Raw genomic sequence first — 13,844 nt, 5'->3', positions numbered from 1 at the left:
AACAGGCTAAGAGTAGAAAACTTGCTTCTTGCCCTAATGGTAGCTGAAAATTCTGGTCTCTTGCTGAAGCTATTGGCTGCAACTTTTGCCCATCTCTGCTCCCACCTCTGTCCAAACTAGATGGTTCTGCTGTCACTTCAGCCAAGGATAAAGCTGACCTTCTAGCATCCCATTTTCCTTCCAACTCTTGTATTAATGATCTTGGTAAAACACCTCTCGCCATTCCCAACATGCTCCATTCAATGCCTCCTATGGCCTTCTGTCAAAAGGATGTCAGAAGGATTTTCACAAATCTTGATGCTAAGAAAGCTGCAGGTCCCGATGGTATTTCTCCACTTTAACCACCAACTCTTAAACTATGTAGACACCTTCCATCTGATCAACGATCGCCAGTATGGATTCCGTCAGTGTTGATCCACCGGTGATATTCTGGCTTATGTTACCCATTTATGGATTAATTCAATGGAAAGGTTCGGTGAAACATAAGTAGTTGCTCTTGACATCTCAAAGGCTTTTGATCGTGTTTGGCATAAAGGTCTTCTACAAAAGCTTCCATCTTATGGTTTGCCAACTGTTTTTAATAATTCGTTATCCAGTTTTCTCTCTGATCGCTCACTGAGGGTGATGGGAAATGGCTCTCTGTCTTCTAACTTCTCCACTAGTGCCAGTATCCCCCAAGGTTCAGTTCTTTCCCCCACTCTTTTCCTCTTGTATACTAATGATCTTCTTCCATTGACTGGAAATCCTATCCATAGTTTTGCCGATGATTGCACATTGCATTCCACTTTCCATTTTGAATTCTCCTGCTCAATCAGCTTCAACTTCTCGAAAATCTACTACCAATTGCTTAAATGCCGATCTTCAGATAATTCTCCAGTGGGGCAAAGACAGCTTAGTTGATTTCAACCATTCTAAAACTCAGTCTTGTCTTATATCTCCCAAAAAGGATTCTTCTGCTCCTATGCTTATCTTTGGTGACACTCCGATTTCTAGGCAAAATGATATATCTCTTTTGGGGATTACCCTGACTTCTAATCTCTCTTGGCACAAGCGCACATTACAAATATTGCTCCCTCTGCATGTAAAAAACTTGGTTTTCTCTTTCGATCTTGACGTTACTTTTCTTCCAAACAGCTGCTCACTCTGTATAAATCGCAAATCCGCCCTGCCATGGAATATTGTTCTCACAACTGGGGTGGTGCCCCCAAAACCTCTCTCAGGCTTCTTGATTCCATTCAGAAGAGGGCAGTTAGGTTAATTAATGATTCATCTCTAATAGAGTCTCTCCACTCGCTGTCTCATAGCTGTACTGTTTCTGTTGCATGCCACTTCTACAGATACTTCCGTGGGCACTGTTCTTCTGAATTGGCTTCTATAATTCCCACTTTTCAACACAGATAAAGCAATTGAGATTTCAAGTCACAAGCTTCAAATATCAAGCACACTATAAAAGTCACTTGAAAGATGGAATTTGCTACAGATTTAAAAAAATGCTTATGTATACTATGAAATTTATAAAGAAAAGAAAAGATTGCCTTTGTTGTTGTTTGTTATTTGGTTTTTAATAGCATTAGCAACTAAGGCTATGTTGTTCTGGGGATATACGGTGGTCATTTCCTGACCTTTCCGCATCCTCCGTATTTGGTGGTCACGGGATTGAACCCCGGTCTAATTGAGAAGCGTGAGCCACGCACTGCTGCGCCTGTCCACCTGGCTACAGAGGCGCCCAAAAGACCACCTTGGAAACAAAATACTCTTGCAGCAGTTCCAAAGAAAACTACGACTCCTTGTGCTTCGAACAAACCAATAATGATTGCCAAGCCAACAGTGAGTGATGAACCATCAACGAGAGTGCATTTATTTGATGATTAATGAAGAATAAACATTCTTTAACATTTGTATGACATAAATAATTTCTTTATTATTATTATTATTATTTTCTTGATTTTAAAGGCTATGTTTTCATTTCTTTGGATAAATAAATCATTGTTTAAGCATAAACTATTGTTTTGTTGACCTTTACTTAGCAATACCCTGGTTAAATTTCATTGTTGAGAACGTAACCCCTGTTTTTAACATTGCGTCTATATGGGGAAAAAAAATTCACACTTTGAGTTTTCGCCTTATGAGCACTCGCTAGAAACGAATTAACTCGTAAAGTTGGGAACTACCTGTATATGATATCAAAATTATTTTTTGCATCCAGTTCCTTTGTGATCACATCATAGTATCCAATCAAATTTATTAGACAAGATTTACCCTTAACAAATCCATGCCATGTCTGAACTATAATTGCAGTTTTGTCTAGATAATCCTGCAGTGCTTCTTTAACCAGTGACTCCATTATTTTCCCTGGAACAGAAGTTATACTAACAGGTCTGTAATTACTCGTGTAACCCTTTTATCCCCCTTTGTGAATTGAGGACACATTTGAACATCTCCAGTCTATGGGGACCTCCCCTGAGTCCAAGGAAGCTTTCATAATTATGGTTAAGGGTTTGCTTACTTCATTTACTGCCTCCTCTAATATAATTGGATAGGTCCCATCCACCCCAGGTGCCTTTTTTATGTTAAATTTCAATTTCTCCTCCACTTTGCGGTGCTTCCGTAGGCAGGTGAGCAGGAGCAGCAGCAGTGGATAGTGCGCTTCTTGATTAGACCGGGGTTCGAGCCCGTGACTACCAAATACGGAGGATGCGGAAAGGTCAGGGAATGACCACTGCATATTATAGTTGTTAATGCTCCTAAAAACCAAACAACAACCACCTCCACTCTGCTCTGAGTTATTACAAAATATTTAGCTCCCTGCTAGAGTTTGATAAAAACTTCTGACTTCCACTTTTCTACAGACATTCCTCATGAGTGAATGTAGATGCAAAATACTTATTCAGTTTGTTAGTTGCCTCAGCAGGTTCATCAACAATTGAACCGTCGATATAAAGTGGAGCAATATGATTCATCCCCTTTGCATCCTTTGCCAAAGATATCTCATAATCTGCATTTACTTGCCTAACCTCCTTTGTGACTTTATTACAGACTAGCTTATATCTACCATAGTTTTCCTGATATGTTACGTGCATCCCATGCATTTTTCTTCTCTGCCATGAGTCTCATTAGTTCATCTGCCATCCATTTAGGCCTAAACCTTGAAGAGTATTTCTTAGTTGGGACAAAAAGCCTAGTGGCTTCCAAGATTACTTCCTTGAATGCCTCCCATTTAGAATTTCCTCTTGGTAACATCATCAGTTTGGTCCCACTGTATAGAACTTAAAAAATCTCTGAGACCACTATAGTCACCTTTACGAAAGCAAAAACCCTTCCCTTTATCCCTGATGTTAGTTATATCTTTATGTAAACCTTTCCATAGCTAGTGTAGTTCTTTAGCTAGTGTATCATTGATTGCTTGAATAAACCAGCTATTGTTGTGGAAGTTGACAGTTTAAATAAATTCAAGGCAGAACTTGACAAATTTTGGAGCGAATCAATGGGTGAAATGGGAGAGGTTTTTTTTGGCCGATGGTGTATAAGCTTGCTTTCTCTTATTATATATCTCTACTAATGCTAATTCATTCAAAATTTTCTTGAACACAGACCTTTCAAGTCTGTACTGTACTTGAAAACAAATTGTACGTTTCCAGTTTGTCTCATCCCATAAAGATCAGTTCTTAGTGCTGCTGCTTTTTCACTTAGACTGAACACCATTACAGAGAACATCCCCAATACTGTAGAACTGGATGCAAAAACTAAAATTTGCAAAAACTAAAAACTAAAATTATCATATACTTGGATTTTAACAAAGCTTTTTTTTGATACTGTTACACACAGAAGACTACTGTATAAATTGGAAGAGCAAGAAAGCAAGCTTATGCAGCATCAGCCAAAAAAAAAACACCTTCCCATTTCGCCCATCTATTCACTCCAAATGTTTGTCTAATTCTGCCTTGAACTTATTTAAGTTGTTGACCTCCACTACAACAGACTGAAGTTTATTTCAACTATCAACCACCTGCTGGCTAAAGGCAAATTTCTGCATCTATTCTATAATTGTCTTTCCTCAGTTTGAATTTATGTCCCCTCAGGTGAGCAATCTGAGCAAGAGGAAGAATCCCATCAGCATTGAGCTTGCTCAAACCATTCAAGGCCTTATACACTTCAATTAGATCACCTCGCAGGTACCTAATCTCCAGAAGCTGCAATTTCAGAACTTAAGCTTTTCTTGGTAACAGCAACCCTTTGTTCCACTCACTTGTCCTTCTCTGTCCTCGTTCCAGCAGCTCTACATCCTTCCTAAAATGAGGTCTGCAGACCTGTATGCAGTACTCAAGGTGTGGTATGATCATTGTCTTATACAAGGGGATGATCACTTCCTTATCCCTGCTAGCAAAATTTCTGTATATCATGGCGCACTATGGCCATAGATGCTGATGTGCCAAATAAATTCCCAATCAACCAACCGACCTGTATATCATTGACAAGACACCATGAGCTACCCTTGCCGCCTGTCTGCACTGCTCAGAAAATTTCATATCTGACTGCACAATTGTTATTTTATTAATAATGTATTTGAGTATTCAGCATGGGATTTTCATTAGACTTTTCCTTATTTTGTATTTTATTTATATTTATTTTACAGAATGCCTATTATGCTGCGAAGTGCTAATTGTGTTCTAAGAGGAAAATCTTCAGGACAGCTGGCTAAACTGAATGAATGCCCTCATGATCCAGGTGGTTATTTTATTGTGAATGGAGTGGAGAAGGTAATATTGCTACAGGAACAGTTATCAAAAAACAGAATGATTGTTGAAGATGATAAAAAAAAGGGAGAAATAACGTGTCAAGTTATCAGGTAAAAAATCACAATTATGCTTTTTTGTACATTTTTATTTACATATTTTATAATAAGAAAAATATGGGCATTAACAGCTTTTTGAGGCCAAGTTATTTTGTCTCTTAGAAAAGAAAAGTACAAGAAGTTTCAAGTTTAATCATGTCTTTAAATGAGATGTTTTCTTTGTGGGTGTTATACATCAAGAACTAAATTATTCGAACACTTGATACACAAAGTTGAATAATTTTAATACACAAGTACCATGTTACAAACTCTTTTGGTGCCTCCGTAACCAGGTGGGAAGGAGCAGAGGCGCATAGCACAGGCTTCTTGATTAGACTGGGGTTCGAGCCCATTGCCACCAAATATGGAGGATGCGGAAAGGTCAGGGAATGACCACCGCATATCCCGGAGCAATATGTCCTTAGTTGCTAATGCTCCTAAAAACCAAATAACAACAACAAACTCTTTACTGGGTCATGAGTCATGCATCATGAGTCATTACATGCATCATGAGTCAGAGCAAGGATTACAAATTAGCCTTTCATTAACTGCTGATGTCATGTCTCCAATCCAGTGTCTATTGTTCTCACAGCCTCTCATCAAATTAAATTGTAAGTGAAAAGCATTAGCATTAGTAGAGGCATATGATGCAAGAAAACAAGTTTATGCAGCATCAGCCAAAAAGAAAAACCTCCCATTTCATCCCTCCATTCGTTTCAAATGCCTATCCAGCTCAGCCTTAAATTTATTTAGGCTATTAGCTTCCACAATAAAAGATGGAAGCCTGTTCCACCAATCAACTACCCGCTGGCTAAAGGCAAATTTCCGCACATTTATTCTACAACTATCTTTCCTAAATTTGAAACTGTGCCCCTCAGGTTCTTAGTCTGAGCAAGACAAAGAATCCCATCAGCTTTCAGCTTGCTGAACCCATTCAAGGCCTTACATACCTCAATCAGATAACCTCGTAGGTGCCTACTCTCCAGGTGCTGCAATTTGCAGAACTTAAGCCTTTCTTGGTAAGAGCACTCCTTTGTTCCCCTCACCAATCTTGTTGCCCTTCTTTGTACTCGTTCTAGCAACTCTACATTTTTCCTAAAATGAGGCCTCCAGACCTGTACACAGTATTCTAGATGTGGCCTGACCATTGCCTTGTATAAAGGGATTATCACCTCCCTGTCCCTGCTAGCAAAATTCCTATATATCATTGACAAGACTCCATGACCTGCCCTGGCAGCCCGTCTGCACTGATCAGCCAGCTTCATATTTGGCTGCACGATTACCCCCAGGTCTTTTCCACTTTCCACTTCCCTGAGTGTAGTACCACCAAGTTGGCATGTTTCTCTTTGGTTATTGCTACCCATATGTAGTACTTTGCATTTGTTAATGTTAAACTCCAGTTACCACTTCTCAGCCCATTTTCCCAACTTACCTAGATCCAGTTTGAGTAGCATAGTGTAATTACTGTCTTTAACAACCCTGCCAACCTTTGTATCATCTGCAAACTTGCACATTAAACCTGATGTACCTTCATCAATATCATTGATAAATATGCAAAACAACAATGGGCCCAATCCCGAACCCCAGGGAACTCAACTAATAACATTTGTCCACGAAGAGCAGTGTCCATTGATTACCACTCTCTGTTGTCTCCCACTCAACTATCCCTTTATCTATTGTAGCAGCTTACCCTTAATGCCACACCTCTCCAATTTGTACAGCAGTCTTCCATGTGCAACAGTATCGAAAGCTTTCCTGAAATCCAAGTATATGATATCAAAATTAATTTTAGCATTCAGTTCCTGTGTGACCACATCTTAGTAACCAATCAAATTGGTCAGACAAGACTTCCCTTTGACAAACCCATGCTGTCTTAATTATTACTGCAGTCTTGTCTAGATGATCCTGCAGTGCTTCTTTAACCAGTGAATCCATTATTTTCACCGGAACACAAGTTAAACTAACAGGTCTGTAGTTACTTGTCACCTTTTGAACCTCCTTTGTGAATTGATGATACATTTTCACACATCCAGTCCATGGGGGTCCTCCCTTGAGTCCAAGGAAGCTCCCATAATTATGGCTAAGGGTTTGCTTACTTCCTTTCTGCCTCCTTTAATATAACTGGATAGATCTCGTCCACCCCACGTGCCTTCCTTATGTTTAACTTCAACAATTTCTCCTCCACTTTGCTCTCAGTTATTACAAAATCACTTAGCTCCCTGTTAGCATTTGATAAACTTCTGGCACTCCCTTATTGAATAACTCCTGATGTGTGAATGTAGATGCAAAATACTCATTCAGTTTATCAGCTACCTGAGCATGATCATTAGTAGGCAACCCATCTATGTTCAGTGGTCCGATCTGATTCATCCCTTTACATAAGTAAAGAACTCCGTGCTGTTTTTTTTGCATCCTTTGCCAAGGATTTCTCATAATCTGCCTTTGCCTGCCTAACCTCCTTTGTGACTTGATTACAGACTAATTTATACCTGCCATAGGCTTTTGTGTCGCATGATATTTTATATGAAACACTTATTGAATTAAAATACATTTATATGAAATAACATATAAAACACATTTATATGAAACAACATATAAAACACATTTATATAAACACTTATTGAATTAAAAGCAATTTTCTTGAAAGAAAATTTTGTTTTTCATTTGTTAAGAATGCATTTTGGTAAAATCATAACTTTAAAGGATGTTTTTAATATAAATTTTAAATGAGGTAGGGTTAAACACTGATAAGAATATAATATAACTGTTGAGATAAGAATATAATATAACTGTTGTTCGAGGAATGCTGGTGTTTCTCCTGATATAATACCTTGCACAACTGGTTCATTTACCAATCAGAATACTAGGCCTAACCACACACCCAACCCGTGATCTTTTTTTCTTATCAACAACCCTTCAAAGTAGAAGGTCAGTGTTAGTTGCCGTTCTGTAGGCACTTCGTATCACAACTTGGCGAAGGTTTCTGCTTCAGTGGAGCCTTTCTCTTTCATTGCAGATCTCTGCCTTGTGTTGTTTTATATTACAGGAATGCAAAATAGAATGATCTGCATGATTTCTGTTTTCTTCTCTTCCTTGAATTACTGTTTTGAATTTTTTGATGCGAATGTTTGCTCAAATCTTCCATTATCTAAACTTCCATTATTTTACAATAAACATACTAAGGATGATAAGAAAGTAGCATATCACAGTTGGCTTGAATCCAAATCTCCAGCATTATTTTCTGCCTGCACTGAAGCTTGCAACATTGTGAAACAGTTATTAATCACTCCAAACTTAATTTGGAACAGGCAAAGAGTAGAAAACTTGCTTCTTGTCCAAATACTAGTCAAGTATTCTGGTCTCTAGCCAATGCTATTGGCTGAAACTTCTGTCCATCAATACTTTCATCGCTGTTACAACCTGTTGGATATGTTGCATACACAGTTAAAAACAAAGCAGACGTTCTACCATCCTAATTTTCACCTGACTATTACTGACATCTCTGTTAAACTACCCTAGTGTACTGGTGTTGTCATATCCAGTACACTCCACTCAGTATCTCCCCTGGTCTTCATAGAGGATATTAAAAGAATTCTAAGCAATCTTGATACCAAGAAAGCTCCAGGTCCTCATGGCATTTTTCCACTTGTTCTCAAAATCTATGCCCCTTTTTATGTCTCCTTTTTTACATTTTTTTTTTTTTTATTCCCCTGGTGTTTTTTTTCTGCTTGAAAATTTGTTCATATCCAGGTGGTTCCTAAAAAATGTGAAATATTTCTCTTATCCAGTTATTGTCCCATTGCATTAACCCATCTTTCCAAAGTAATGGAGAAATTCTTCAGCAACTAACTCTTAAACTATCCTGAAACATTCCATTTGATTGGTGATCACCAATATGGATTCCATTAATGTTGATCCACTGATGATATATTTGTTTGTTTCCCATCTGTGGACAAATTCAATGGAAATATTTGGTGAAATTGGAGCAGTGGTTCTTGAATTTCTAAGGCTTTTGATTGTATTTTGCATAATTGTCTTATAGAACAAGCCCCCAACTTATGGCCTGGCAACTGCTTTTTGTAATTTCTTCTCTAACTTCTCTGGTATCCAGTTTCTTCTTTGACTGCTCTCTGCAGTTGATGATAAATGGAAATCTGTCTTCTATCTTCTCCACCGATGTTTGTTTTACCCAAGAGAGTATTATAAATGAGAAGACACGTAACTCACATTGGTAACAAAATTGTTTTTAGTTTCATAGAAACTCACTAGAATTTGCACACCCCTTTATCCTGTACTCTCAATTTACTTAAACAATATAGGCCACATTTCATGTCCTCATTGGAACCCTGAAGTGGGGCAATTGGGGGACTAATGATTCTTAGTAGGACCTGCAGATGCCTCTGTAGCCAGGTGGGCAGGAGCAGCAGTATATAGCACATGCTTCTTGATTAGACCAGGGTTCGAGCCTGTGACCACCAAATACGGGGGATGCGGAAAGGTCAGGGAATGACCTTTGAGACCTGCATATCTTGGGATATGCAGAGTTGCTAATGCTCCTAAAAACCAAATAACAACAACCACCAAGAAAGAGAAGAATGAAAAAAAAAAAAAAAAAAAAAAAAAAACAAACCCAAATAGTAGAACACCCAAGTAAACACATGCGTTGTGTTAGGGTAGATAAGAATAACAACAGGTGCATGTATACTTGCGTATACACCAATGTTAGGAGCTTGGTAAATAAATTTGATGAATTTGAGGTGTTAGTCAAAACATCAAAGGCAGATATTGTTGGGATATTAGAAATGCAGTATCACACAGATATAAGGAATGCAGAACGGGAATTTGGGGAGTACAATGTGTACAGGAAGGCAGGATAGGAAATAGAGGAGGGGTTATGCTGTTAGTTAAGAAACACATAAAATCCAAGGAAGTGCAGCCAGTCGACATTTCTGGACAGTGCAGTGTCAAGTCAGTTTGGTGTGACAAGCACCGGGAGATCAAAATTGAGAGTAGGAGTGTGTTATAAGCCTAATGACTCTGATGAGTATAATAAAAAACTGTACTGGCCCACTCTGTACAGAGTGGGCCAGTAAATCAGAGAGTCTTATAATGGGGGATTTTAATTTCCAGGATATTGACTGGAATTTGTGGGTTGGTCACTCACATAGCAAGGCTTTTGTGGATTTATTGGATGATTGTTTTCTTCATCTGCATGTTCGGGAGGCAACTAGAGGGAGTAATACTCTTGATCTGATTATCAGTAGTGATCCTTCATGCATTATAAATCTGCAGATAAAGGAACCACTAGGTGGCAGTGATCACAGTGTGCTGAAGTGGGATTTATTCAAAGAGATAACTACCATCAGGGGTAAAGGGAAGGGTTTTTGCTTTCATAAAGGTGACTACGGTGATCTGAGGCAGTATTTAAATTCTATACAGTGGGACCAACTGATGATGTTACCAACAGCAAATTCAAAATGGGAGGAATTCAAAGAATTAATCTTGGAAGCTACTAGGCTTTACATACCAACTAAGAAATATTGTTCAAGGTTTAGGCCTAAATGGATGTCTGATGAACTGATGAGACATGTGGCAAGGCACATCCGTGGGCAGGAGCAGCAGTGCATAGCACATGCTTTTTGATTAGACCGGGTTTCGAGCCCGTGACCACCGAATACGGAGGATGCGGAAAGGTCAGGGAATAACCACCACATATCACTGGAGCAATATGGCCTTAGTTGCTAATGCTCCTCGAAACCAAAACAACAACAACAACAACAACAAACAACATGTGGCAGAGAAGAAAATTGCATGGGATACATAAATTAATGGATAATATGGAAGCCTATGATAAATATAAGCTGGTCTGTAACCATGTCACAAAAGAGGTTAGGCAGGCAAAGGCAGATTACGAGAAATTTTTGGCAAAGGATGCAAAGAAAAACAGCCAAAGAGTTCTTTACCTATGTAAACTCTAGAAGGAAAGGGATGAATCACATTGGTGCACTGCATATTGATGTTTCAACTGTTGATGATCCTGCTCAGGTGGCTAACAAAGTAAATGAGTATTTTGCATCTACATTCACACATGAGGAGTTATTCAGGGAGGGGAATGCCAGTGATGAATTAAACTCTGGCAATGAGCTAGATGATTTATAATAACTGAGAGGAAAGTGGAGGAGAAATTCTTGAAGATAAACATAAAAAAAAGGCACCCGGGGTGGATGGGATCTATCCAGTTATATTAAAGGAGGCAGCAAAGGGAATAAGCAAACTCCTAGATGTAATTATGAGAGCTTCCTTGGACTCAGGGGAGGTACCCACAGACTGGAGATGTGCAAATGTGATCCCAATTCACAAAGGAGGATCAAAGGGCGACACAAGTAATTATAGACCTGTTAGTTTAACTTCTGTTCCAGGGAAATTAATGAAGGCACTGGTTAAAGAAGCACTGCAGGATTATCTCGACAAGACTTCAGTTGAGCTCGGACACAGCATGGTTATGTTAAGGGGAAGTCTTGTCTGTCCGATTTGATTGGATACTATGATATGGTCACAAAGGAACTGGATGCAGGGAATAACTTTGATATCATATATTTGGATCTTAGAAAGGCTTTTGATACTGTTGCACATGGAAGACTGCTGCACAAATTGGAGCAGTGTTGCATTGGAGGCAAATTGCTGGTATAGATAAAAGGATGGTTGAGTTGGAGAAGACAGTGGTAATCAATGGACACTGCTCTTCGTGGACTAATATTATGAGTGGAGTCCCTCAGTTTTGAGAGTTGGGTCCATTGTTTTCTGTATTTATAAATGATATTGATGATGGTATATCAGGCTTAATGTCCAAGTTTGCAGATGATACGAAGGTTGGCAATAGTGTTAAGAACACTAATGACAGTACGCTGTTGCAACAGGATATAGAAAAGTTGAGCAGATGGGCTGGGAGGTGGCAAATGAAGTTTAACCTTGACAAATGTAAAATACTACATATGGGAAGCAGTAACCTAGAGTAATGTATAAACTCTGTGGTACTACACTGACAGTGGTAGAGAATGAAAAGGTCCTGGGGGTAATTGTGCAGGTAGATATGAAGTTTTCTGAGCAGTGCAGATGCTCTGCAAGAGTAGCTCATGGTGTCTTGTCAATGATATACAGGAATTTTTCTAGCAGGGATAAGGAGGTGATTATCCCCTTGTATAAGGCAATGGTCAGGCCACACTTTGAATATTGTATATAGGTCTGGAGTCCTCATTTTAAGAAGGATGTAGAGCTGTTGGAATGAGTACAGAGAAGGGCAACAAGATTAGTAAATGGAACGAAGGGTTGCTCTTATGAAGAAAGGCTTAAGTTTTGCAGATTACTGTGTCTGAAGACTAGGCACCTGCTAGGTGATCTGATTGAGGTGTATAAAGCCTTGAATGATTTGAGTATGCTCAGTGCTGATGGGATTCTTCCTCTTTCTCAGAATAATCACCTGAGATGGCATAAATTCAAATTGAGGAAAGACAGTTGTAAGATAGCTCTTCGGAAGTTTGCCTTTAGCCAGTGATTAATTGATTGGTGGAACAGACTTCCATCTTTTGCTGTGGAATTTGATAGCCTAAATAAATTTAAGGCTGAGCTGGACAGGTATTTGGAACGAATAGAGGGGTGAAACGGGAGCTTTTTTTTTTTTTTCTTCTTCTTTTTGCTGATGCTAAATAAGCTTGCTTTCTTGGATCGTATGCCTATGCTAATGAATGTCAACTATGTACAAGAAATATAATTACCGAAGGACATTTCTTGCGTGTACTTTGGCATGGTTGGAGATGTTCACACTATGCTACTTTACAAAGAACCATCAGTTGCCCTCCTTCCCATTTGCATCAAAGAAGAGTTCCAAAGAGGACCCAAAACATAGGCTATAATGTTTTAGTAAATGGAGTGTTATTTTCCAGTATGGGTCAATAGAATGAAAAATAATAAAAAAATAACAGCATGTGAGTTAAGGGTTTCCCCATTTAAAACTTCTGCATACAATCTTTTGAAATGTAGATATAGAATTTTTAGAATTAAAACAGCTTGAAACATCATTGAATAATAATTTTAAATCAACATGCTGATAGCTGTCAGCAGCAGAAGAGCTTAATGAAACCTCCATAACACTCTTGAGGTTTTGATAATCATTGAGCATCAGGTAGTCAATAGGAGAATGTAATGATGGACTGATTATAGAAGTGATAATGTTTTCTTCTAGCCCACCCACCTACTGTTTATAAGTCATGTACCTGACTTTAGAAATAATTTCTCAGGGTCATAAGAGAAATTATTCATTACTGCATATTCATTCTTTAAGTTGACTTTTTCAGTATAAGTGAATATCTTAATAAGTGAATATCATAAAGATAATATCTTAATTGCATGATAAAGTATAAAATGTTACTCATAACTTATTATTCATAATGGGATGGTCTTCCCTGAAAGAGAACAAAATAATATGTGAGAAATAATGTGGCTGTTTCTTGTAAACAGCAATTACAGTTTCTATTCATAAATTGTTTGGATAAACAAGTGAAATATACAATCTGTAAATAACCTCTAAATCTATAATCTGCATTGGGTTACATAGTTTTCTAATGATAATTTTCTTTTTTTAGTTCTTCACATGAACGCAAAAGTCGCACTAATATTACTACTAAACATGGTCGCTTCTATTTGAAACACAACAGCTTCACTGATGTAAGAATTTTATTTTTATAGTAGTTTTTCATTATCTATGTATACACCGATGAGCCAAAACATTATGACCAGCAAGTCGTTATGCAAATCGAAGCAACTGCAGGTGAACTAAGGTTTGCGCGCGGGTTGGGACCCGCAGTATAAAAAACACCTGATACTGAGCTTTGTTAATCTGTGTTACTCTTGTTCTTCAGGTGGGAAAGGCAGCGGACTTAAGCGAGCTTGACAAAGGCAAAATTTTAATGGCCAGTCGACTGGGTCAGAGCATATCCGAAATGGCACGGCTGGTGGG

The 13,844-nt window shown here is 38.4% G+C and overlaps 1 protein-coding gene across 2 annotated transcripts in view; it reads left to right on the top strand.

Annotated features, from left to right (window-relative positions):
• Positions 1-13,844, top strand: part of Polr3B (RNA polymerase III subunit RpIII128) — a 527,342-nt gene that overhangs the window by 118,415 nt on the left and 395,083 nt on the right. For both annotated transcript variants that reach the window (XM_090375599.1, XM_090375592.1), the window contains 2 exons: positions 4,634-4,846; positions 13,471-13,552. In XM_090375599.1, coding sequence (XP_090231725.1) covers positions 4,634-4,846; positions 13,471-13,552 — 295 coding nt within the window. The remainder of the gene's footprint in view (positions 1-4,633; positions 4,847-13,470; positions 13,553-13,844) is intronic.

Source organism: Mastigoproctus giganteus, chromosome 1 (assembly GCF_048544385.1).
Source record: "Mastigoproctus giganteus isolate SK-2022 chromosome 1, ASM4854438v1, whole genome shotgun sequence".
NCBI classification, from domain to species: Eukaryota; Metazoa; Arthropoda; class Arachnida; order Uropygi; family Thelyphonidae; genus Mastigoproctus; species Mastigoproctus giganteus.
Note: the sequence above shows the minus strand (reverse complement) of the source record. Positions and strands in the feature narration are given on the sequence as shown.